Genomic DNA, 27,550 nt, shown 5'->3' on the forward strand with positions numbered 1-27,550 from the left:
CTGTTGTTTTATTTATTTTGGGCTTTTCTATACATCTTTCATTTTTATTTATTTATTTGTTTATTTTTATTGTGGTATGAATGTGGTAAATGTGGTGAATGTGGTGCAGAGGTGCACATTTGGCACCCCTGGCACGGAGTCAAAGGTCACAGTGTAGGAAGGTGGTCACGTGTTGGACTCGTGATCGACAGCTATTTCCCTCCCGGAAGAGAGCTCAGAGCTCGTATGACCGATCTATGGGTAATGCTATGACCTTTCACACACACACGCACACAACTCCCCCCCCCCCACGAGAGTCAGAGTAACGACCCGAAGCACAGCGATACCGAAATAATTTCGGCCCTGGGCAGGATTCGAACCAGGTACTGCGAGCACCACCGTACTTCCCAGTCCAGTGTTCTACTAACCGCGCCACTGAGTCGTGTGGTGTGTGCTAATCAGTGTGTATGTGGAACGAGAAGCCGCAAGTGTAACCTTGATAGGATTAGAATTAGCAGAGCTGGTGGATTTAGGTAAGGTCGTAGTGAGAGAAGTGCGTCGGGGCATTGAAGAGTGAAACAGAAGCAATCGAAAAACCAGGAAATTGCAGGAATTAGGCAAGTGAGATTCAAATATTACAAGCTATCTAGGCGCTAGAGATGGCCGAGGCGATGAGCTTTAAAAGGGAACCATTTAAGATGAACAGTATCACCTTAAAGCCATTTGACAGCAATGGAGACTCGCCGGGTGGCTCAAAAAGGCAGAATTAGTGGCAAAATTATCCGGAACCACGGACGTCGCGAGTTACAAGTATATTACCCTTAACCTGGAGGGCGACGCATTGGCCATCTACCTAGAAATGTATTGATCAAGCAGATGCGGAAAAAGTGAAAAAAAAAAAAAAATGGAAGAGGCTTTCCCCGAGAGTCCGTTCGAATCGTTTAATCGGCTGCAAAGAATGCGCTGTGCTGATGAACAAAGCGGATGCGGTAACCTGTGCAAAGAAAAGTTGGCTGAAAGTGCCGGAAGAGCAGGACAAGAAGGTTGAATTGTGCGCCGTAGGGTCTCTTTGCACGAAAGAGTTGCAAAGAACTCGTTACCTAGGTATTGATAAGTCATTGTTCTTAGCAAGGAAAACTGACCCGAATATAACTAGGGAAGAAGTCTGACGGGCGGTGAAAGTGTGTGCCCGATGTCAATCAACAGATCCCGTCCCTAGACCACATGCAGCGGGGGAACTCAGCATAGACGAGAAACGGAGGAGGTTGGAGGTCGATGTAACCCGTTATCGGCTGGGTATATACTTATCGATGGTTGACTGCGGCCCGGGACGCTTCGCCGTCTGGCAGGAGCTGAAGACGGGGACGGGAGAGGAAATTGCACGGGTGATGAATGAGATATTTCTGGAACGGAGTCCAGTGGATGAAGTCCTGATGGATAATAGCACCGCGTTTCGGTCGGGAGCGCTGAGAGAAATGCTGGACAAGTGGAGCACGAGACGTTTTCCCGGCCGAGGGAAGTGAGATAGTAGAACGACACTATCGCACGATTAAGTCCATCGCCGAGAGGGTAGTAATACCACCCATGGAGACAGCCTTCTGGTATAATATGTCCCCTTGGTCAGGCCAAGACGAAGACTCGGTTCCAGAGACACCCCCGGGTAGAGCCGGTGCTACCAGCCAATACTGAAGAAGACCTTGCCTCAATACAGGTGGGGGAGAAGGTATGGGTGAAGCCAAAGGATGGTAAGCGCACATCACGATGGACGAGGGGGATCGTAACAGAGGTAAATTCGCGGAACATCTCTGTCGAGGGAGTGCCGCGACATATCTTGGATCTTCGCCATGTGGTGAGTGACGGAGAAAATGAGGAAGAGAGTCACGACGCGGTAGTGAATGGGGAGCGACGCCCCGACGACCACAACGCGACAGACATCCTCTAAGATGGCTGCAGGACTACGAAGTAGGAGGTGGAGACGAAGAAAACGAAGAATAGGTTAATCTCGAGATCTAGGGGTGTGTAGTATGAATGTGGTGAATGTGGTGCAGATAGGGGTGTACAGTTGGCACCCCTGGCACGGGGTCAAAGGTCACTGTGTAGGAAGGAGGGCGAAGGGGTACAAGGGTATGTGCGAGTCAGTATGTGGAACGAGAAGCAGCAGGTGTAACCTTGATAGAATTAGAATTAGCAGAGCTAGTGGATTTTGGTAAAGTAGATTATAGAATGAGAGAAGTGTGTCGGGGCATTGAAGAGTGAAACAGATGCAACTAGAGAACCAGGAAATCACAGGAATTCAGTAAGTGAGCTACAAGTATTAGTTATATTTACTGTAGTAAGTTCACCCTAGACTTTTCAGTTTTCAGTTTGGAGATCACTTTGAGGTGTTTCGTTTACGAATACTGAGCTAAAATAGTTGTTTAAAATATATATAACATAAGCACAATACTCCCCACCTCCTCCTCCTACTACAAGCTGGTGACAAAGAAGCTGTTCCACAATGCAGGTATTGCCCCAAAGTTTTCTTTTACAAAGAGATCTGTGGGAAGGCCTGATAATATGCCAGGGGAAACAGATTAATTGATTCTTAACCTGGCTGAGGCAATAAAACCATTTACAATAACATGTGGAGAATATTATGACTTCTGACAACTTTCCCATCCCTTTTAATACATAATGCTGATAGTGTAAACTTAATCTAGGTGGTCTCCCCACAGAGTTAATTCTGGGATACTCCCGTGAAATTTTACAATGTTCATAGAAGCAAATAAACTACATACCTGTGATCGGCAGGGACTCTTGGAACCCTGAAAAGTACAATGGTATCACAAAGCATCATGTGTCTTTGTGAGTATGTAATCATTTCACTTTTTGTTATGTTTGAATATTCCATTAAAACGCTGTATCATAACTTACCGTGGCCTTGGGGCCATTTGGTGATTTTCTTCACCTTTCTTCTGGTGGTGGTGATATGTGCATTTACTTCAGGCATGGCATGAGGGATAGGCATAGGAATAGGGAAGGATGAAGGTATGTGTTGAAGGGAGAATGGTCCTTTCACAGAATGCATCTTCTCACTGACTTAGCACATGCTTCATTGCATTTCCACTTCACACTATTGGGTTTATGCGAGACCTCTGATTGGGGTAAATTTCATATCAGTCCCCAATCACAAATCACTAACACTTCTAGTCAGTTTCAAATTGTCTTGGACTACATAAAAAGGGGTCTGACATCGAGCCAAATGCCTAGTGACCTTTGACCTCTCATTGCCAAAGGTCTATGGGAAGTATAATTTCATCTTAACTGAAGTGAAAATGTTGCACAATATATATAATAGATAATCCCCATACATGGGAATTAGAGATAGGTAATACACCAGAACCAATACTCATGATGAAGAAGTCACCAGGTGGTAAATAGAATTATATAATATTGAAAATAATATATCGGTAACTCCACATTCCTGGAGAAGGTAGTCAACCATGCTTGGTCTTATGGTATCAAGTCCCTTACATAATACTTCATATAATGTTTTCATATAAACAAAAATGATAGGCCACTTTATCTAAATGGAAAAAATAAAGTTGTATAATTTGTTATACTTTCATGTACCTTCATTCTAGAATACAGATTTCACACAGCTTGATATGCTTGCTGGATTTTGGTCAATCCTAATTCTACAGCTATCAACTAACTAAATTAACTGAGGTTGTAACCACAGATGGCTATATTAATTTGTAATTACGGCATATTTACTCTAAAAAATTACTCAATCAGAACTTATTCCCAACATAACATGCCACTTTTTATTTCCTTCATTTCCTTCCAAACTTGTTCTCTTCTCATTTATTATACCATTCCCTTGGTTTCTGATCTAAAACACTCTAGAAATGATTTTGTTCTTTAATCCTTCCTTTCCTTGGCTTCAGTGAAAAGCTATGAAAATCAGTGTACTGTGCTCAGTCATTGTAGCAGTCCACTGCCCTCTTACAGAACCATGATCACAGACATGAAATCTCACTGCCACCACATTGGTCATGTTTTACTTTGGCTGTTGTCAAGTGATTTTGTTCTGCAGAGGGGAACTCCTCAGGTTCAAGGAGATAGTCTTCGTTGATTTTCTGGCTTTATTACGATTCACGGAGAACAATTTCGTTCTGTTGGAGGAGCATTTTTAATCAAAGATAAAGATGAATTTGCAATGCTGGTACAGTATTAACCACTTCAGTGCAATAACGCTTATTCACCTTGGTCTTTGGTTCACGTGTTGGACTCGTGATCAACAGCTATTTCCCTCCCGGAAGAGAGCTCAGAGCTCGTATGACCGATCTATGGGTAACGCTATGACCTTACAAGCACACACACCCCCAATTCCCCACCCACGAGAGTCGGAGTAACGACTCGAAGCACAGCGATACTGAAATAGTTTCAGCCCTGGGCAGGATTCGAACCAGGTACCACTGGCACCACAGTACTGGCAGTCTGGGATTCTACCAACCATGCCACCGAGTCGTGCCTCTGTAGGCACTGCAAGGCGTAAGTGGGTACACAAGGATGCTGGCATTAACATCTTGATTTTATATTATTTTTGTAGTTGTACGTGAGTTATCCACAGATTCTGTATTGGTTTGATCATGTTTTCTGTGTTTATTATTACTCAGAGTAAATGAAAATGAGTAATATGGCAGTGACTTTATATTTTATAATGCAAGTAGTGTGATGCACAGTTCATATTGCAGCCGATGCTACACATGAGAATTGCACCGAGAGGCTGGATGACCGCATTGAGAACAGCTGCCCAGGATGTAACACTTCACCCCATACAACACATAATGGAAGACTGCATTATACACAATCATGCACGCAAACAACACAACATATATTCTATAAAGGATTTGTGGGAAAACCCAGTTTTGGCTGTGGCATTCCTTGGGGAGACAGGACTGCTCGGACAGACAGTCTAGGGAACGACAACAACAACAACAACACATGAGAATTTGACTCATACTTTAAGTGGTTAAAGTGAAACTGCAACATATTGAAACCTGTTTCTGTAAAAGAAGTATATCAGCAACTTGAAGCACTACCAAGAAATAAAGGTGCCCATAATAAAACAAAAAACCATGTTTGAAGTAAATTTAATCACATGATATTTGCATAGCACATATTTGAGATGATTCAAATAACAAAGCACAAACAAGTCAATAATTTCATCAAGTCCATCATATGACGACATACATGTACATGTATGAAACAGCAGTGAACTCTTAAAGATGAAAAGATCTGTTACAACAGTTATTATTATCCTGTGCCAAAATCAAAAGGACTGATCACAACTCAAAAACGACCTGCAAATGTCTCCATGCACCTTCCGAGTTTCCAGAACTCTCCTAGACAAATTGGTCTCCTCACACCTGAACTCCCAAAAGGCTCCTTCTTAACATCATCACAAGAGAAGACCTTACGTCTGTTCACTTTAACTTGGCAGAGACTTAATAGGAAAGAAAATTGTCTTAAGCATCAAAACATTCTTAATATAATGCAGCGATGTTTGGCCTCATCAACCTTTCATCCCTGAGGTGCTGAGATGAAATTGGTGCCTGAAAGAGGTTTTATTCTATTTAATTTTTTAATGCATTTATCAATTCTTATTTGAGTGTGTGTTTTGACTCTGCCATCTCCCCTTTAGTATGTATGTATGCATATATACATATATATATATATATATATATATATATATAATATATATATATATATATATGTACACACACACACACACACACACATATACATATGAATGCTTTTAAAATTATTGCCTCGAGTTTCACTATTAAGAAAAATGTAGCCCTATAGTAGCTAAAAATAGTTCTAGGATTCTTCCACATACATCTCTGGGGGAAAAAAATAGGATTACTGTCAGTTTTGTATTAGTGTAGGTCCATTTCTATGTTACTGGCTGAAAGAAGGAGAGGAGCAGCTGCCTGTTGTCAGCTCTCCTTGCATGAAAAATTGGGGGGAGGGGGGGGAAATAGTTGAAGTTGGTGGAGATTGATCTTGGGCCTGATTTTGATACTAAATGTCAGCCCTCCAGGGTTACACCTCCAAAGGTATTGGTAAATCTTTTGGCATTGGATAAGGAGTGTCACTGATAAGCTGGCAGCACCCAGGAACTAAACCCAGGTCCTCACACTTGCCAGGTAAGGGTGTTTACCAATTACAACACAGTTTCCTGCCGTGATCATTCACACAATAAGCAATGAGATGGAGCTCTCCGTTAGTGACTTAATCTAAGATGAAATTGAGGCTGTAAACAAATCCAACAGTGTCAACAGGCAAGCACATTCCCATGCTGTTCTCTAGAATTGCATCATCGGTATCTCCCTGGAATGTGTGCATGTTGACGCTATGTTGAACATACTTGCAGCCCCATTCTGTTTCATACAAGTCCCCACAAACTTCCACTCAGCCTACCTGACCTCCATCCTATACAACCACCAGTAACAGGCACCTATTGTTAGTCTGCATACTTTTAAATATGAAAATCAAGAGAACAGAAATAAAGCATAATGAAATATGTAAAATGACACACCCAGGTTAAAAATGTGTAGAATTTAACAATCAACTTTGACAAAAATCTCTACACACCCAGGTTAAAAATGTGTAGAATTTAACAATCACCTTTGACAAAAATCTCTGCAAAGTTAAAGTGACAAGAGTCCCGTATAGTACAATTGGCAACCTGGAAGAACTTCACACTTCACTTACTAAAACACTCAAAACTTTGGCATGAACATTTCTTGGCTTAGTCACATCAACAACAAACCTCTCCTCTTATGATATAAACAACCATCAAACATATCTAAAAATGCAAAACATACAAACAAGAATGCAGTATGTACACCTATACATATAACAGTCTACATAGTTTAAGGCCATCCATAGAAGTGAAGGAAATTCATAAACAAGAGCAATCTTCATTGCATAGACTCAAAAACACAACAACAAAGGAAATAAAAATCTTTGATCGTGACCACAAAGCAACTCTGTTGCCTATCTCTGGACCAAAGGGTCTCAAGTTTATTATCACATCTTTCAAACTATTGCACTTGGTAATTGAATGGATTATTAGCTCATTGTAAGGGAGGATTGTCTACTGTACTGTCTGTGTGTTGTTACGAATATGGATCATATCCAAGTCTAAGTCATTCATTCTCAGGAGCCTTGCCTGTTCACACATGATCAAAGAATATGCTACAGGTTTGCACAAAAGACAAAATACATACACACACACATACCCACATACACACACATGCACACATATATAAAATTACCTACATACGCACACTAATACACATACCAAAAAGAAAAATAAAGAAATCTTCACAAGGGTATATATATATATATATATATATATATACAAGAGTGTGACTATAAGCATTAACATTCAAAACAAATGCCATCAAAATGGTTTCACAAAATCACAATGAGTATCTAAAAAGAAAATATACATTCATATAAAGAAGTATATAGACATGTCTACATACATACACATGTATATATAATCCATATACTGTGCCAGTGTATTTTGTGTGTGTGTGTGTGTGCATGTGATTCACCATGGTCTTGAATAATGTGTTGAAATCATCATCGACAGCTATTTCCCTCCCGGAAGAAAGCTCAAGAGCTCATATATGACCGATCTATGGGTAATGCTGTGACCTTACATGCACACACACCCCCAACTCCCCATCCACGAGAGTTGAAGTAGCAACTCGCAGCGCAGCGATACTGAAATTGTTTCAGCCCTGGCCGGGATTCCAACCTGGACCACCATAGTGGCAGCCAGGAACTCTACCACCACACCATCGAGTCGTGTGTGTGTATGCGTGTGTGTGTGTTTGTTTTTTGGCCACTAAAAAGTATCCTAATTCAGACTGTGCTAAACAATGTGACACAAAGGACAAAACAATTTCACAAATATTTTGGCATTACAGTACTGGGCACACAGTCCACATAATCATAACATGTGAACTAAATGTATGCTTCCATTAAGCCTAAGCACATCGCAATATACAATAATGTAAATAAAAGTTAAAGTTGCTCCTGCAGCATCCCAAAATACATCCTAAAAACAAAAAAAAATCTATAAGAAATTAAAACAGGTACATCCATACAACCATGCATACATATTGTACACACACACACCATCCTCAAAAACATACATATGAACATACTTCATATGAAGTGACGGGTAAGGGGAAAGGAAAAAGATGATGACGTGGGGATCACAATGTAGAATTGCACACAAGGAAAACAATTGTAAGAGAAAAGATGACAACATTCTAATGTAATTAAACAAAATGACAGAGCATGTATTTGCACCAGAATGGAAAAAAAAAAATCTCAGCAACATTTCTAGATTCCAATAGTGTATGTTCCTAAACCATTCCTCTAACTGACATTACACCTGTTCCCGAGTATCCGAACATTTACATTTTATTAGCCTGGTTTTTTATTCTCAAGACTTCTTCATCTTTCCCATCTCCACTGGCCCATACCCTAACCAACATTCCCTCATATCCTCTTCTCTCAAATCCCTCCAAATGTTCTCAATTTTGCAGCATTTTCCATTGTCTTCCATCATTATTTAACATACATATACCAAAGGCTTTTCCCCCCTTATAATGGAGGTAGCCAAAAAACAAAGGCATAAAAACCACTCCTACCCATTCCATCCCTATCACACTCCACTCCCCTCCACCCTCTTATCTTGGCACCTCCTGGATGACAGGTCATCCCTGCATATTACATCTCCAAAACCCTCAACAACAACTTCAATTCAGGTCCTGGAGCCGCAGCATCTACATCGTGGGACCACCCCCCAACCCCAAGAGTTGGGGGCCAAACAGTGGCAACCAGCCCTGGCCACCAGCTCTACGCAGGTGGCACCAATCCCCAAGAGGAGCTACGACTGCCTTGGGGAGTAAACCCAGTTTCGGCTGTGGCATTCCTTGGGGAGACGGGACTGCTCGGACAGACAGTCTAGGGAACAACAACAACAACTTCATTTCATCTCCAGACCCAAGACTACCACAAACAACTGTTTCTCCCATATGCATACATTGCCCCTTTGTTTCAGTGTAAACATATGGTTCATGCATCTCACCCCACCCCTTAAAAAAAAAAATAATAATAAAAAAAATAAATGACTAAATAAACAAATATATAAAAAGTCCCTCTTCCTCTTGACCTTCCGTGATTTTCTATCTATGAACTTTCTTTCTAAAACCTTTTCCTACTGGCGAGGAAGTAAAGGAACAAGGTAAGGAATGGAAAAGACAAACGACTTGAACAAAAGGGAGGGCATGAACAGAAAGTAGGAAAAAAAAAAAAATCTTTCTAAACTCTGCTAAATGTAAATCACCAACAGGAGGCAGAAATGTCATCAGTGAGGTCAGAGGGGAATGGAGGTGGGAAAAGATACAGAATGATAGAGGAGAGGTGGACAAAGCTAAAAAACTACTAAAAGTGAAGAAAGTTAAGAAAAGGTATTGGAGAGTCAAGATTGCTATTAAACTACACCTGTGATGGACTGTGGACTAAAAGAATGAGATTACTAGATATAATTGTACTAAAGGAAATATCAGATCCTTACCGGCAGACAAGGGCATAAACTGGGGGATAAGGAAATATAGCCCTCCCGGGATTCTGTCTCGGGGGAATGGCCTATGTAACCATTTTCTGGTGGGTGGGAGGATTACATCAACAAACCCCCCTCCCTCCCATGAACAAAATCCTGGTAGAGACCAAAATGAGGCTGACAGGGTGGATATAATGTATGAAACAAGGTAATATGAGAAGGGTTATGAGGATAGCATGGGTGAAAGACTCGAAGATGAAAGATGCCAGGGACATTAAAAAATGTGGATGAGGAGTGTGATGGAAGAAGGCTGTGGGCAGGTAATTATTCTATTTCTCTTTTTAACCTTTCAATATCCAGCATTATTTCATCTAATTTTCCATATCCACTCCCAAATACCTTAAAACTGTAGCTTCTTTCAACCCCCCACCCACCTTTTTTCTTGGATCAAATTTTAGGGTTTCCTATTCTCATCAATTTACACATTTTTACTGATATTTATCGTTATTTTATTCTTATATCTACCCCAAAATTTTATATCATATATACATGCATGTGTGGACATGTATGTGCACACACACACACACATTTACTTAACCATGGACCACAAGCTAAACATACACAAAGTAAAGAATTAATACATACATGTATACCAAATGGCCTTGCATGTATTAATTGTTTACCTTAGGTTCCATTTTGCTGGAGTTCCAGAGTAAAGGATTGTACATATACTTTAATTCAAGATACACATACACAGAAAAAGTAAAAAAAAATTAATTTTACTTTTTCTGGTCCCAAAACCAATATGTTGGGGATGGGTAGGACTATCATCTTCGCCCATTAGATCGGAAGAAACTTGATTTACCATTTCTTTGTGTGTCTTCCTCTCCTCTCTTTACGAAAAACCTTCATTTCCTCAGATCCCAATGCTGCCTCACCTTCAGGTCCTTTCCAGTCGTTCCTGCTATTGCCATGCCCCTTTACACACCCACACAGACATCCATCTATACACGTACGGTGCACACCAATATATTTTAGTTCCCGTTTAACTTGAAATAAATACTGCTGAGGCAAAACCAACCTCACCCTTGAACACTAAAAGCACAGTTCTAAGAAATTCATGACCAGTAACTTACCTAAAAAACGTCACTATCTTCTGCCTTTTAAGCCACTTGTGGAACTAGAGAGAGCCCCTTCCATAAATAAAATTAAATATTTCTATGGTATATATGTTAATATATACAGATATATGGACACCACATATGTATATAACAAATATATACAACTTATGCATATATATACATATACATAAATCTATCCATGAAACAGGTGAGTATATGTATGTATGCCTCATATATATGTATGTGTTTAATATGTGTATATATATATATATATATATATATATATATATACTAGGACCAAGGACAGGCACCTTTGTGGTGGTCCTGCACAACAGACATCAAAAGGAATTATTTTTCCGCCACCTGCGTTCAAAACTCATCAATGTCTACCTCCATCTGAAGGTGTGTCCCCAAGGGAACACGTCTCTGGACTGGACCCAAGACCTCCCTCTCTATTAATTTCAATTGTATTCCCTTCACCTTTTCACACAAAACCTGAAGTGGTTCCCGCTTCCCTCTTCCTATGAGTTGACGACATAGAAACATCAGTGCGATGTCTCTTTTTCATAGAAGTCTATGGGAGTCTCGAGAATCATTCCCCCCTACTGTGGGGCTTCAGGTTTCCAATCCATGAAATTTGAGGCAACAATTACATTATTATTATTATAAAAAAAAAAAAAGGTTTCTGGACCAAGCTCAAGATCTTTCTCTATGAACTTTGACTATATTTCTTTCACTTTTTCACACAAAGAGAGCTGACAACTGGTGGCTGGTCCCCTTCTCCAAAAACAACCACAAGATGGTCACTCAGAAAGAGTCCCAAAGAGATCTACGGGAGGTTCTAATGACCATTGTCAATCACTGTGGGGCTGCAGGATTCCTGGTTACCAATCAGTAAAGCTCAACGTATCTGTTATCATTACTACTGTATCATTAATATTATACATATATCACAAAGCCTTTTTCCCCCCTAATAAGGGGGTGGCTGAGTCAAAGCATACACCCATCCCATCCAAATCCCAGTCATTGTCTTTCCCATCTTAGCTCCTCATGGAGGAAGGGTCATCCCTGTTTCCTGCCACACTGCTCAGGCCAGAAGCAATGCAGCAAGAAGAAGCACCTCCACAGCTTGGCCTGACAGCCGGAGCTGCTTTGCCTCTCCCCCATCCACTCGAGGAAAGAAATTCCTTCAGGCCATGTCATTTCCTCAACCATTTATAACCACCTTCCATACACGTCTATCTTTCATCCTCTCTCTTCCTCATTTTACATTCCTTTTTTATATCCAAAGCCCCATTTACCACATCCATCCATCTTATTCTTGATCTTTCCCTCAGCTTCCCTGTCCATTCTGCTTTCTGTCAGTCTTTTATTTCTTAACCATTCTTTACATGTGCCCAAACCAACTCAAGTACCGTTTGATCCACTCTATCACATGCCACCTCTTTCCACCTCAACTCCTCTCCTTCCATCCTCATAACCCCCAACATAATTCTTAAATATTTCATCTCAAACACATTTAATCCCTTTTTCTCTGACTACCTCCCTTATAAGGGAGAAAAAGCTCTCAGTATATATATAGATTTCCTGACCTCTTTTAATTCCAAGTCTCCCCTCTATGCAATGCCATGGGATCATAATCACTTCCTCACACTCTTACCTCTGCATCTCCACCTGTAGCCTAAACCCACATTGTTCTTCCCCAATTACTTCCTCTTTTCCTTCCTATGCCTCTTTATCAATATCCACACACCTTACTACGCTTAATAGATTGATCTCTCTAAATCTACCGCATTCATATTGTTCCCTTTTCCTTTGTATACTGGAATTATACATGCAATTCTCTATTCTACAAGAACAATTCCCTCATTTAGGCACAATTTAAGCAATATCACTAGCCATTACACTATACTCCTAGTATATATTAGAATTATATTGTTCTTATCATTTAGGCTGGGTGTATGCTTTGAAGGTGTCACTCCTTTCTAAAGGGAAAAAAGCCTTTTGTTATATGTATTATCATCATTTCATATATATATATATGTATATATATAATATATACACATATAAACACATACATTATATACAAGTGCATACAATGTGCAAAATAAATACATAGGTAAATATATACTATATAATACATGTGCTTATGTTTGTGTGTCTACATGTCTCAAAGTTGTAACATTCAAACTCTTCCTCAAGAAAAGGGTGATTTAACAGCAGATGTTCCATATCCTTCTCGCCCAATGATATCGGGAAAACTTAAGGGAGATAAATCTTTGCCCAATAAATTTTACACACATTTACACAATTTGGTAAATAAATATGTATGCACATGCATAGGTGCACACATACAAACACACACACGTGCAGATGCACGCACAGACACACACACAATAGCTTCAAGAGACAGGAACCCACAATTATTGTTCCTTTCCTGTACACAGTAAACCCTCAATATATTGAACCATATTATCGTAATTTTTTAATATAAACACAGCTTTCCATCTGAACTACCCACTGATATAATGTACTTCATTATACAAGATGGAAGTTTGCAAAGAATGATGCTGTTGGATATAATGAACTCCATATTCCTTCCAACTACCCATTACTATTGATGACGACATCTGAGAATCCAAACTTCCATCTCATAAAGTGACCCAAAGTTCAATATGTTCAGAAAGTTTGATATAATCAAACCTTCAGATACATTGAACAATCAGCTATAACGACCAAGGCTTCTCCCCAATTACAAAGGATAACAAAGACGGAGCATGCCAACAGGTGACCTTTTGGTCCATAACTAGGCCGGATCCAAAAAATATATAATGATAAAAAATATATATATATATTGAGGGTTGTACTACACTTAGATAAATAAATAAACACACACATACACACTACAGACTACAGCCATCATCACCCATTTCTTGAGAAAGATGTTTAACTCCTTCAACTGGGTAATGTAATTTGTGGATTTTGTTCTTGTTACGGACAGGCAATTTTATGCAGCACTTGGGACTGAGATCTAGACTGATTGAAATCCCCGTCACAGTGCAGTCTGCCTCCTTAGGCTGGGTAAAATCAAACGCCCTTAACCCAAACAAAACCCACGTCATTGGGTTGAGGGGATTAATATTAACAACTGTAAGGATCTACTTGTGTGTCTGAACATTCTCAAATGTTGACACATTTGTGTGAAACTCCTGGATCGCCACACATTTGTATTGTGCATTTACACATGCACACACAAACACATACACACGTATACCAATTTCACGTAATGTGCATATGTAACCATACACTTCCGAAACAAATGAGGATCATTGCCCTACAAACAAATTCTGCTGCTCACTGCTATAAGCCAAAGTATCACAAAGCACTCACTCCCCTATTTTGAGATCCCAGTTACACTCCCTGATCATTTGTCGCAAGTCCCTCCTCACACTCTCACTCATGAACCTACGGTGACCCAAGTGTTTTAGTTTGGGGCAGGACGAGAGGACCGTCTCCAGCAGAGGAAGCGTAAGGACATTCTCACTGTGGTCTGTGGGTCGAACCATAAGGACCTCTAAATTATTCATGTGGGAGACCTCATATTCTAACCACTCCTGAAGTTGTTTGTATCTGGTATCCCTGTAGAGGCGTATGTGAAGCGAGGTGAGGTTGGGACTCTTCTGGACAATCTCCGAGAGAAATGCCATGTTGAAGTCTCCCAAGAAGCAAATGTCGAGGTGCTGAAGAGCCGTTAATACTGGAAGGCTCGGTGGGCTTGCCGGAATGCTATCGCTTACGTAAAACCTAAGCTTGAGATTCTGAAGTCTTGGGCATTGAGGAAAGAGTTCCAGAAAGTTGCAGATGGAATGAACGGATATTTCATTGGTTCGGAGGTTGACTGTCTTTAGATTTTCGAAGTTTTTCAGAACTGCCGGAAGTCGGCTAAACTCGGGGAAAACGTAAGGAGAATTGTCGATGGTGAAACTTGATACATATTTAAGAGCACTCAGGAATTCCGTCATTCTTCTGTCAAATAAACATACTTCTGCTCTCTCCACGCGAGGAAGGATGTGGTGCCAGTACCTCGCATCAAATGTCTCGAAGATGCATTCAATGATCTTGTATGTCGTCTTATCATGGAACAACTTGAGTTTAAGGGGTTCTTGTGACTTACACGAAAAAGTTCGGTTTGCACGCCAATGAAGAGCACTCAGAAGGGGAGCTCCCGTAAGTATTTCCAAGTCCGGCATAAAATCCAAAATCTTCACAAAGACGTCAGGTAAATCAGGAAAATCCAGATGATACGACGGGCAAACCGGCAAGCAAAGGACCTGAAGCTTTCTGCAGCCAATCGGGAGTCCCGGTTTTCGAGTTCTCTTCCAGCCAATGAGGGAATGAAGGCAGGCAACCCACTCCTTGGAATTGAATATCTGTACCTGATCCATTGTGAAGTGAGTCAGGTGAGGACACGAACAACTAACGGCATGGACCAGGTGCGGAGCTCCGTGGGATCCTTGTCCGCAATCCAGTACAGTTAGAGTTTCCAAAGTGGTCGTCTCCAACTTCAGCAAAGCTAAACTCGGGTATTCTATGGACTCGACACCGTGTAGGTGTCGCCTAAAGAAATACCGTATTAATAACTGGGACACACTTCCGTCGATGTCTTCCCTCTCTAAAATTATATTCTTAGTCCCAAATGTCACACAGGTTACATCAGTATCATAAAGTACATCTAGAATAACATCAAACACAACTTTAGGAATATCCCATTCACTTCTGAAATACAGCTTAGGATTTTCAGGTAAATAATCTACCAGGTACTTGTGTACTTGATCAAAAACTGAATTCTTCAGGGGAGGTGGAATATGTTGGGTGTAATGTTGTTTGACACTCTGGACTTCCTCTTCAAAACTTTTGACCATTTCAGCACAATCTCCTTTAAGGCTCTTAAACTCCTTCACTAACTTTCGGCCAAGCAGTTCCAAAACCACCTTCTCCTCGTCAGTGATGAAGAGTGTGTCCCACTTCTCCGAGTCTTCTCCGTCCCACTCTTCAGCAGTCTTGTGTTTTTTATTGTGCTTCTCCTCCCGGAAGACGAGACTTCCTTTCTTCTCTCTTTTGGCTTCATCCGTGAAACTGGTATCTTTTCCATCCCCTTGATCTCCAACAGAGGACCCTCCGGAATCAGACGTACCCACATAGTTCTTCACCTTCAAGTGTTTCTCACCTCCTGTGTCCTTGCTTTTTAATAAAATGAGATTCTTGAAACCTAAATAGAGACACACATTGGTGATGTGTTTGGAGTACCTCCTCAAGGCAAGGGTGTACAGCGTGCTAACTTGTTTGATGGGTGGCATCTTGGTAAGTATCTTCTTCCTTTGTTAGCCAAGGCATTGAAGATCTTAGTAAGTGTCTCACTTGCATTTCTCATTTTCTTCCTTTGGTTGATTCATTTTTGTTTGATTTACCTTCGCATTATTCATATCATGGCCAGAACTCTCTTATTTCATCTTTGGTCTTCACTAACTGCCTCCTCAGTAACACCATCTGTAATAAGAAAGATCAGTGTGATCACAGTGTACTGCATTGATTTCACAATAAACAAGTTAACATCAATCATTCATTACTTTGCCCCATGTTTTCTTACGCTCATGACCTGCAGCCCCTAAAGAACCCAGACATTGCCTCCAGTTCAGACATTAAATCACTCAGTGATGAGACTTAGTGTTGCTGTTAGGAAAGCGAGTGATGGACAATGTAGCACAATACAACCACTCCTCATTTAACGACGACAATTGGGACCAGCACGCCGTCGTTAACCGAATTGGTCGTTAAGCGAAAGTGTATACATATACGTACATGTACTGTATGTACAATGTCCAGCAATACATGTATCTTTATTTTTGTGTATTTCCCTCTTTTATACAGTACATTAAAGCTTTATTTACTGTTTATTTACGGTGGTTATGTTCCCGAAATTACCATATATGACCAAATCCGCGTATGCTGACATTCCATATTGAATGCCAGGGTATTTTTTTAGTTTCGACCATGGGCGCAATATAGCAATAGAAAATTAATTATTAATTTTGTAAATTAAAATGTATCAACGTAATATGCAATTTTGTGGGCGGAAATGAAAGTAAAAAATACCATGCTACAAGAAAATATGCTAATGAACGAAGTCGGTAGCATAGGATCAGGACGCCATCTTGTCGTCTGCCAATGTCTCTCACGACGACGACAACAAGGACGAGCCAGATGACATTTAATTTGCAGGTAATGATTTATCAAACACAGGTTAGGTTAGTTTAGTTTAGGCAAATTTATCATCCTTTCATTTCCTCGACATCGGCATCTATCATAACAAACATGGTCTACCATTCGTCCGACATGACTTCGTTACTTACGAAATTTGTTTTAGCACCTTTTTTTTATTTCCGCTCACAAAATTGCATATTACGTTGATACATTATAATTTACAAAATCAATAATTAATTTTCTATTGCTATATTGCGCCCTTGGTCGAAACTAAAAATTTACCACTACCGGTATATATTGTACCCCAGGTAGTTTTTCCAGCTTGCAGGATGGTAATGTAGACCTAAGCTTCAGAACACTTTACCTCACAGCTAATATCCACCGTACAAGTTCATTTATAACATCATACAAATTTGCCTCAGCCAACTTAATTATCGTACACGACGTCGTAACTTCGGGAGATTTACATTAAACGAATATTGGTCTGTCATAATGCCCGTCGTTACTCCGAGTTGTTGTTAACCGAGTAGGTCATTAAACGAGGAGTGGGTGTATCGTATACGTCTTCTGTGAGGTGGTTGAATGTGAGCATCTAGTGTCTGTTGCCAGGCTGTTTCTGTGTCAATTCTTTTTTGTGCCAGGCCATAACCAAAATATGGTCATACCAGTGCAATGCTTGCTTTTCTTGGGAGTGATTTCTCTGCCGAGTTGATTTTTGAAGGAATCCATTGAAATAGTTTCTGTTGTGTAATCTGTTGTGCAGTGCTTATTTTGTGATCTGTTTTTGTGTGCTTATTTCGGTATGGATATGGTGTGGGGTACTAGCATCAGTTTAACATGAATGTTTGATTAAAATATTACTTGAGTTATTCATTGTATTTGGTGGGTTATATTGAACTGACTCCAAAATCAAGAATTACAATTCCTCTGATCTTATGAATTTTTTTCTAATGTTATTACTTTTTTTTTTATCAAATATTGTTACAAACAGTTTACAGCAAAATACAAAGTACAGTAAACCCTTGACATAATAAACATATATGGAAGAAGAGTGGGTTGCAAAAGATGAAAATTTGCTATATCTAAAATACATTTAATGACCACTGTCTGTTTTTTAAAGTGAGTTATTCAGTCATACACTTCCTCTCATCTCTCCCGATTCCCCATTCTCTGTTGCAATTTATATTTATAACAGTTAATAACAATTGTTTCTGTCTTATATTGTACAGTACTGTCCTTATCTAAATACAAAGAAAAAGGATGTGTATACTTCAAATTTCTGCTATATGTGTATAAGTGTGTGTGTTTGTATGTCTTGATGTGAAAACACGTGATAAAAAACACAATGCATGAGCTGAGAGTTAAAGACACAATGCACACTGCAAGATGAGACGACAAACTGCTGCAAAGTAGCGTAGAGCATTGGCATGGATGAAGTCTCACAACCAGCAAACCTGGTATGCTGCACCTACAACCAACCAACATGTTCAAGCTTAGGTTGACTGCGTGTCAGCCAACTCTCCCATATTTTACAACCTAGTATGTTCATAACATAAGGCACATGTTCGGTAATTTTTAAAAAATGGCATAATTTGTGAAGTTAGTTTGTGAAATCAAGTGTGGAGTAAGACAAGGCAGAGTGCTATCGCCATTATTGTTTATAATGTACATGGATAGGATAATTAAGGATATTGACGAAGAGAGAAATATGAACCCACTGATGCTTGCGTATGCTGACGATATAGCTATAGTTGCAAACAGTTGGGAAGATCTACAAACTGAAATGATCAAATGGAATGAAGTGCCAAAACAATACAGGATGCAGATGAATGTTACAAAAACGGAAGTAATGTGTGTCGACAGAAGGCGAGTTGAGGGAAGAATCGAAGTTGATGGACAACAATTAAAACAGGTCGAACATTTTAAGTATTTGGGAGTGGAATTCAGTGATAATAACCAGCAGGAGACTGAAATAAACAGCAGGATTACAAAATATAACAACACCCTAAATATTTTGTACCCACTATTAAAAGAAAAAAGCATCCCACTTCAATGCAAGAAGACAATTTATGTCTCAGTGTTAAGACCGGTGTTAACATATAGCAGTGAATCCTGGTCCCTAAACACCAAATTAAAATGTCGCACTCAAGCAGCCGAAATGAGAGCCCTTAGGATAACAAGAGGAGTGACAAGACGCGATAGATTAAGGAATGAGCGGATAAGACAGGAAATAGGAGTGATGTCAGTGTTGGATTTAATAGAAGAGTGGAAGATGAGGTGGTTTGGACACGTTATGAGAATGGAAGATTGGAGGTACCCAAAACAAATGCTGGAATGGGTACCACCAGGTAGAAGACCAGTAGGGAGACCCAGGACCAGATGGATTAAAGGTGTTGAAGAAGCATTAGAAAGAAGAGACACAAACTTACCAGAAGTGAAAGAAAAAGAGACCTACGAGGAGAGAGACGCATGGACTATGGAGAAGTCTAGTGAAGAGCTGCCGCTGACAGGATTATTCCTACCAGGCGTAGGGTGAGAAAAGTTTGTGAAATAAAACAAGTGTTCAATAGCCTCAAAGGGTCTGTTACACCTTGAATTCGATAAACAGAGGTTCACAATATATAGAGGGCTTACTGTACTAAAATATGAAGGACTGCATAGATATCACAGTTGTCAGAATATCAGAATGAAGATGCTAAGACTAGCTTTCAGAGACCAGTGCCTCTATACACACCATTTCACTATTTTGCAACATATATAGCAACAGAAAATTAATTATTAATTTTGTAAATTATAATACATCAACATAATATGCAATTTTCTTGATGGAAATCAATGACAAAAAAGTTCCTAAAACAAATTTACTAACAAACGAGGTCACAGCAGTTGTTGTTGTTGTTGTCGTTCCCTAGACTGTCTGTCCGAGCAGTCCCGTCTCCCCAAGGAATGCCATAGCCGAAACTGGGTTTTCCCACAAATCCTTTATAGAGCGTATGTTGTGTTGTTTGCGTGCATGATTGTGTATAATGCAGTCTTCCATTATGTGTTGTATGGTATGGGGTGAAGTGTTACATCCTGGGCAGCTGTTCACAATGCGGTCATCCAGCCTCTTCTGGTAGCTTAGAAGTGCTGGGTGGTGGTAGATACTGAGGTCAAAGAAATTAAATTATGATAAATTCACTTATTCCAACCTAACCTAATTAACCTACATAACCTAACCTGTATTTAGTAATTTGGTACCTCAAATTCTAAAGATTATCCGGGTCATTGTCATCATCACGGATGCTGACAGCCTGATTATTACTGTACCTTGGGCAATTAACAGATGACGGGAGAAACCCGGGTTATCTCAAAGTCCAAGGAATCCCTATTGTCTTCGTAACAGCGCTTATTAACAGTGACTGGACTGGACTGACAATAATATGGCACCTAGACCATATCCTAGCAGCTTCATTCATTAGTAGATTTGCTTGTAGCAAGGCTTTTTGTTATTTATTTCCAACAAGAAAATCGCATGTTACGTTCATGTATAATAATTTACAAAATATTTAATTTTCTAATGCTATATCACAAAGGTGTGCACAACTAAAATAATACCCTATTTTGCAGTTCTGTAGTAATCTATGGTATTCAAAACAATAATCCCTGATTCTCAAATATTCCCTATGTGTCAACAAAATAAACACGTCATAGAAGATATTTATTAATATATATAACTGAACATTACACAATAAACAATTCATGAATACTGGTTCAAACCATATATAAACCATAAATTTACTTACTTTTCAACGAGCAAATGGTCAGCCAGCTGTTCAATTTTAATAAACTACGAATTCCTGAGGACAGATTTTACCACCACCTTCAAAGATACACTGCTGTGTAATCAGGACTATATATCCAATTCTTGGTCACAAAGTCTAAAGCAGTGTAATTATTCCCAGATTGGTCTACGTAATAAAAGATAAAATGCACAACTATCAAACATTCATTAGTCATTACCTCCTCCTTTACTTCACAAAGTCAAATCAACATACTGGATCCAAAGCACAGCATTACTCTAACATGTTGATACCAAAATTGTCACGGGTTTAAGCGATATATAATGAGTACCAAATTATCTATACCAGTTATTAGTTAAATGAATGTCTTGTCTGTGAAGTGATAGGCATGATTATCATTGGTAAAGACATGATAAATTAAGACATTAAATTTCTCTCCAGTAAAAAATGACATACTACCACTAATTTAATGCGTATCTAACACATCAGAAATCGTGTGGAACTCTAATTTAGAAGTTTATTAGAATTACCTCAAGTCCCTATTGTCTTTTACGCCATATCCAGGATTCTGTTGTGTTTGTGTCAGTGACGTCATGAAACGTTGCCAATCGAAGGTAGGGTTGAATAAGCTAGTCTTAGCTATAAAATTAAAATAAGAAAGTGTCAAAGTCAGAAAAAATATCTATGCCTCTCTTATAAACGCTAGGAACATTTCTAAATACAATAATATTTTTTATTATACAAAGAAGTAACAGGTAGGATAACCTTTGTTCAGGCAATGTTATGTAGGCCTATTGAGGATACTGTTAATGGATTACTCGGTCCCATAGGCAGATCCAGGAACAAACTTCTGTAATTCACTGATACGAATAAATATTAAATACAAAAATAACAGTCAATCAGTAGCTTGATTCAATACCGATTCAGCAGCTGGCGCACAGAATACACTCTGGATATCTGCGCTCGCTAGTCTCAAAGATCTCAAAGGTCATAGGTTGCAAATGCAGACTAAAATAGTTTTTCCCCTTTAGGTAACTCAAAGCAATAATCGTTATTTGTTAACCCTACTGTATGACTATTTTTACATCAACTAACCTCTAAAATACACTTTTATAAGTTTGCGCTATTTTGCATTGTTATGGTAAGGCTGGATCAAGAATATTCCGTTATACCGTTATCCAATGCTGCAAATTCACATCCATAGTTGATGTGATGATGATAATAGTAATAGTAGTAACGATAGTAGCGACGATAATAACTATAATAATAATAACAATAGTAATAATGATAACAGTCATAATAATAATAATAATAATAATAATAATAATAATAATAATAATAATAATAATAATAATAATAATAATAATAATAATAATAATAATAATAATAATAATAATAATAATAATAATAATAATAATAATAATAATAATAATAATAATAATAATAATGATAATAATAATAATAGTAATAAAAATAATAATAGTAATAATAATAGTAATAATAATAGTAATAGTAATAATAATAATAATAATAATAATAATAATAATAATAATAATAATAATAATAATAATAATAATAACAATAATAATAATAATAATAATAATGATAATTATAATAATAATTATGATAAAAATAATAATAATTATGATAATAATAATAGTAATAATAAAAATAATAATAATAATAATAATGATAATAATGATAATAATAATGATAATAATAATAATAATAATAATAATAATAATAATAATAATGATGATGATGATGATGATGATGATGATGATGATGATGATGATGATGATGATGATGATGATGATGATGATGATGATGATGATGATGATGATGATGATGATGATGATGATGATGATGATGATGATGATAATAATAATAATAATAATAATAATAATAATAATAATAATAATAATAATAATAATAATAATGATAATAATAATAATAATAATAATAATAATAATAATAATAATAATAATAATAATAATAATGATAATAATAATAATAATAATAATAATAATAATAATAATAATAATAATAATAATAATAATAATAATAATAATAATAATAATAATAATGATAATAATAATAACAATAATAAAACGCGCACATAAATGTATCCGATATACGAGTAAGGGCAAATGAAATTTTAATTTTCTTTCCCTTAATAATTTCAAAGTACAAAAGGCAATCAGAAATACAATGTGTAACTCTGAGACTTAGTAATTAGCATTTTTAATCATCATGAAGGACTCTGGGCTTTCTCCCTCTCACATACGCGCACACACACACACACACACACACACACACACACACACACACACACACACACACACACACACACACACACACACACACACACACACACTTCAACGAACGGACGGCTTAGAGGACGTTCTGAAGAAAAAGTGAAATTTCGTGGATCCCGAAGCAAAGGAAGTACCTATTGTATTTACAGGGTGGGGGAAATTGCTCGTGGTGTAGTGGGAAAGTGAGGAAAAAGGAGAAGGGGAGGGATTACTGCATCCGACCTAGATATGGATCAAAAGGTCTCCTGTCGGCATGCTCCGCCTTTGTAATCCTTTGTAATGAGGAAGGTGAGGACTTGGCCCAGGCAGGCAGACGCCATCTAAACAAAAGAGGTCCGGACCAATTTAGCGACAACGAAATGTCTAACAAAAATGTAAAGATCAGAAGTATAGATAAGAGCAATACAGTAGAAGGTGATGAGAATATTTTCCAGGGATTTAAAGAGGGTAGGGGGGAACACAAACCCCTCCCGATTAACAAGACTAGAAGAGAAGGTCGATAAGATGATCGAGCACTGGGAGCTTAGGTTCGGTCACGTTAACAACAGTGTGTAGAGGGTTGAAAAATTGGAAGAACTAGAGAAGGCGAACAAAAACTTAACTAAGGAAATTGAAGAATTAAAAAAACAGTTAAAAGACGTAAAAGATGAGAATAAAGTCTTAAAGGAGAATAATAAGGACAACAAGGAGAGTTGGAAAAAAATTCAAGAAAATAGTAAAGTTGCATTTACTGACATAATCAAACAGCAAATGAAAGAACAAACTGAAGACTCAGTTATTAAAGTGATGAGACAGAAGGAGAATATAGTAAGAGACTTAGCAGATAGAAAGAAATGTATAATTATATTAGGAATGGAAGAGAAACATAACCCAGATAGAACCACAAGAATCAAAGAGGAAAATGAAAAAGTAAGAAATTTACTAGAATTAGTTCAGGAAGATGAACCAGAAATAATGAAACAAATCAAAGAGAAATTCAGGCTCGGGAAATATAGTACAGACAAGACCAGACCAATTAAGATTAAATTCAGGTCACAAACGATGGCAGAGAATATCTTATCCAAAACAGGGAAACTAGCAACAAGTGAACAATATAAAAAGGTATGGATAAAAAGGGAAATGAATAAAGAGGAAAGAGAGGAGGAAATAAGGAATAGACATGAAGCTAAGAAAAAAAACGAGACCAGAACGGAGACAGAAAAACAAGAATTCTACTGGAGAGTAGTGAATATGAAATTGAAGAAATGGAACATAAAAGAGAGAAACACAAAAGAAACAGAGAATACAATGGAAATAACAGAAAATTGAGAGTATCCTACACAAATATAGATGGATTAATAACAGGACTGAATGAACTGAACAAATATCTGAAAGAAAAAGATCCGGACATAATGGGAATTGTTGAGACAAAATTAAAAGGCCCACTACCACCCAACAGCATAGGACACAATGCATATAATTATTGGATTAGAAACAGAAAGATAAAACAAGGGGGTGGAGTTATGTTCCTGACTAAGAAGGATATAAACGTGAAGAGAGTCACATATGGAAAGAATACAGTAGAGATGATTATGATAGAAGTAGAAGATAGAGATAAGAAGAGCAGAAAGTTTGTAATAAACTACGTGCCCCCAAAAACAGCCTCATGGGAAGAGAATGAACATAAAAGTATGTTAGAAGACACAAGAGTAACACTAAACGAGATAATGGAAGATGGAGGAAGAATAGTTATGATGGCCGACTATAATTGCAAAGAAATATGCTGGGAAGAGATGACCGTAAAGGGTGGAGAAGACTCATGGGGAAGTGTTCTACTTGAGATGATTATTGACCACACAATGACACAATGGATCCAAGAGAACACTAGGTATAGAAATGAAGAAGAACCATCGAGACTAGACCTAATAATCACATCAGAACCTGAAATAGTGGAAAAGATAGAACACCAGGCACCAATAAGTAAAAGTGACCACATATTGATAGAACTAGAACTAAACGAAGAAAAATTCATGAAAAGAATTGAACAATATAGAAAAGGAAGATTGATGTATGAAAATTTTTTTTGTGATAAAATAAGAGAATTCTTTCAAAATGAATACTGGGAAAGAATACACAAAGAAGATACAACAGTAGAAGAGAAATGGAATATTTTGACAAAAAATTATAAAAAAAAAAGGAGTAGAAAAGTATGTCCCAAGACAAAAACAAGAAAAAGAATATGTAAAATGCTGGCACAACAAAAGTTGTAGGGAGTTAAAAGACAAAAGAGACAAAGCTTGGACCAAATAGAAAAAAAAACACAAAAGACCTGAAAAATGGAAAATATATACTTGTTATAGAAATGAATATGTACAAGCGTGCAGAGAGGAAAAGAGAAAATATGAAAAAGATGTCATAGAAAAATGTAAAGATCAACCAAAACTATTCTACAGATTTGTAAACAACAAACTAAAAAAACAAACAAGACTTGGAGAAATTAAGACAAGGAGGAGTTGAATACACAGAGGAAATTGAAATGGCGGAAATTATGAACAAACATTTTAAATCAGTGTTTACAAGGGAGAACATACAACCTGAAGAGATCGAATGGAAAGAGAAAGTCCCCCCTATGAAAGAAATAGAAGTAACAAAGAATGAAATATTGAAACACTTGAGTAATCTTGATGTCAGAAAATCACATGGACCAGATGAAATAGCAAACTGGATACTGAAAGAATGCAGGAATGAACTGGCAGACATAATACATAGCATAATAAACAGTTCCTTGAAAGAAGGTAAAGTTCCAGAAGATTGGAAAAAAGCAAATATAGTACCTATATATAAAGGAGGAAATAAAGAAGAACCTAACAACTATAGGCCAGTCTCTCTAACAAGTACAATAGCAAAAATTTGTGAAAGAATTGTCAAAAATAGATGGGTAAAATATTTAGAAAAAAACAACGTGCTCAATCCAAGGCAATTTGGATTCAGACAAGGACGATCATGCGTCACCAATTTAATATGTTTCTATTCAAGACTAATAGATATAATACAAGAAAGAGATGGATGGGCTGATTGTGCATTTCTAGACCTAAAAAAAGCTTTTGACAAAGTACCACATAAGAATTGCTTAAGAAATTAGAAACTGAAGGAGGAATACAGGACAAACTGCTAAATTGGATGGAAGACTTTTTGCAAGAAAGAAAAATGAGAGTAGTGATAAGAGACAAACACTCAAAATGGGATGAAGTAATAAGCGGTGTTCCACAAGGAACAGTTCTGGCCCCAATAATGTTTGCTATATATATTAATGATATGGATGAAGGAATTAAAAGCTATATGAGCTTTTTTTGCAGATGATGCAAAACTATTAAAAAAAAGTGAACACGGAAGAAGATTGTGAATCACTACAAAGAGATCTAAATAAAGTACAGGAATGGAGTAGGAAGTGGGAGATGGAGTTCAATACAAAAAAGTGTAGTATAATGGAATTTGGAAAAAGTAAAAACAGAATAACAGGATCATATAAATTGGGAGAAGAAGGAATAAAAAAAGTAGAAAATGAGAAGGACCTGGGAGTCATTGTTATGAATAATATGTCACCTGAGAAACATATAAATCAGATTTTTGGAGAAACCTATAATTTAATAAGAACAATCAAAGTTGCATTTACATACCTGGATGAAGAAATGGTGAAGAAAATTCTAATCACCCTGATAAGACCAAGATTGGAATATGCAGCAACGATATGGTCACCAAGTGCAAAAAAATGCATAAAAAAACTTGAAAGAATACAAAGAGCAATTACAAAATTGGCACCAACACTCTCAAAACTATCATATGAAGAGAGACTAGCAAAACTTGAACTACAGACACTAGAGCATAGAAGAGAGAGAGGAGATTTGATAGCTATTTACAGAATCATGAAAGGCATAGAAATTACTGATAGAGAGAATCTGATAAAATGGGATGACAGAAATACAAGAGGACATGGAAAGAAAATAAAAAAAAGACAGCTATAGAAGAGATGTGAAAAAGAACAGCTTTCCTCACAGAGTAATAGACAGTTGGAACAAGTTAGATGAGAAAGTGGTGTGTGCAAAAACAATACATGAATTTAAAAATAGTTTAGATAAAATGAGATACGAAAACGGGACACCACGAGCATAGCTCCCCTTCCCGTAAAATACAACTAGGTAAATACAACTAGGTAAATACACACACGAGTTTAAAAGTAAACTAGACACTGCAAGATACAAAGGCGGGATACCTCGAGCGTAGCTCCCCTTCCCGCAAATTACAACTAGGTAAATACACACACACACATATCCAGCGTGCACACGCACGCATTAGCTACAAGATGTCAGGTCCGACTTCTCCAAAGAAATCTCGCGGAACCACCTATTGTGCCTGATCTCACCGCGGTTATTTGGGCCGAGCGCGAAAGGATACCTGCGTCTGAAATTGCCG

General features: G+C 37.8%; 1 protein-coding gene across 4 annotated transcripts; it reads right to left on the minus strand.

The window, feature by feature from the left end:
* Positions 1 to 5,101: 5,101 nt before the first annotated feature.
* Positions 5,102 to 21,373, minus strand: LOC143027636 (uncharacterized). Of its 4 annotated transcripts, XM_076189025.1 has the most exons (4): positions 21,314 to 21,358; positions 20,787 to 20,951; positions 17,667 to 20,147; positions 5,102 to 16,287 (listed from the first exon to the last, which is right to left on the minus strand). In XM_076189025.1, exon 4 carries the CDS (start codon positions 16,095 to 16,097, stop codon positions 14,127 to 14,129), a length of 1,971 nt encoding a protein of 656 aa, XP_076045140.1. In that variant the 5' UTR covers positions 16,098 to 16,287; positions 17,667 to 20,147; positions 20,787 to 20,951; positions 21,314 to 21,358; the 3' UTR covers positions 5,102 to 14,126. The 4 variants fall into 4 exon arrangements, 3 of the variants coding, with proteins under 3 accessions (XP_076045140.1, XP_076045141.1, XP_076045138.1); XR_012966623.1 differs by lacking the exons at positions 17,667 to 20,147; positions 20,787 to 20,951 and having other exon boundaries at positions 5,102 to 6,601; positions 6,658 to 16,287; positions 21,314 to 21,373; XM_076189026.1 differs by lacking the exon at positions 17,667 to 20,147.
* Between the last annotated feature and the right edge of the window lie 6,177 nt (positions 21,374 to 27,550).

The sequence above is a fragment of the Oratosquilla oratoria genome, chromosome 8, assembly GCF_046742065.1.
Source record: "Oratosquilla oratoria isolate Oo_2021 chromosome 8, ASM4674206v1, whole genome shotgun sequence".
In the NCBI taxonomy this organism is placed as follows: domain Eukaryota; kingdom Metazoa; phylum Arthropoda; class Malacostraca; order Stomatopoda; family Squillidae; genus Oratosquilla; species Oratosquilla oratoria.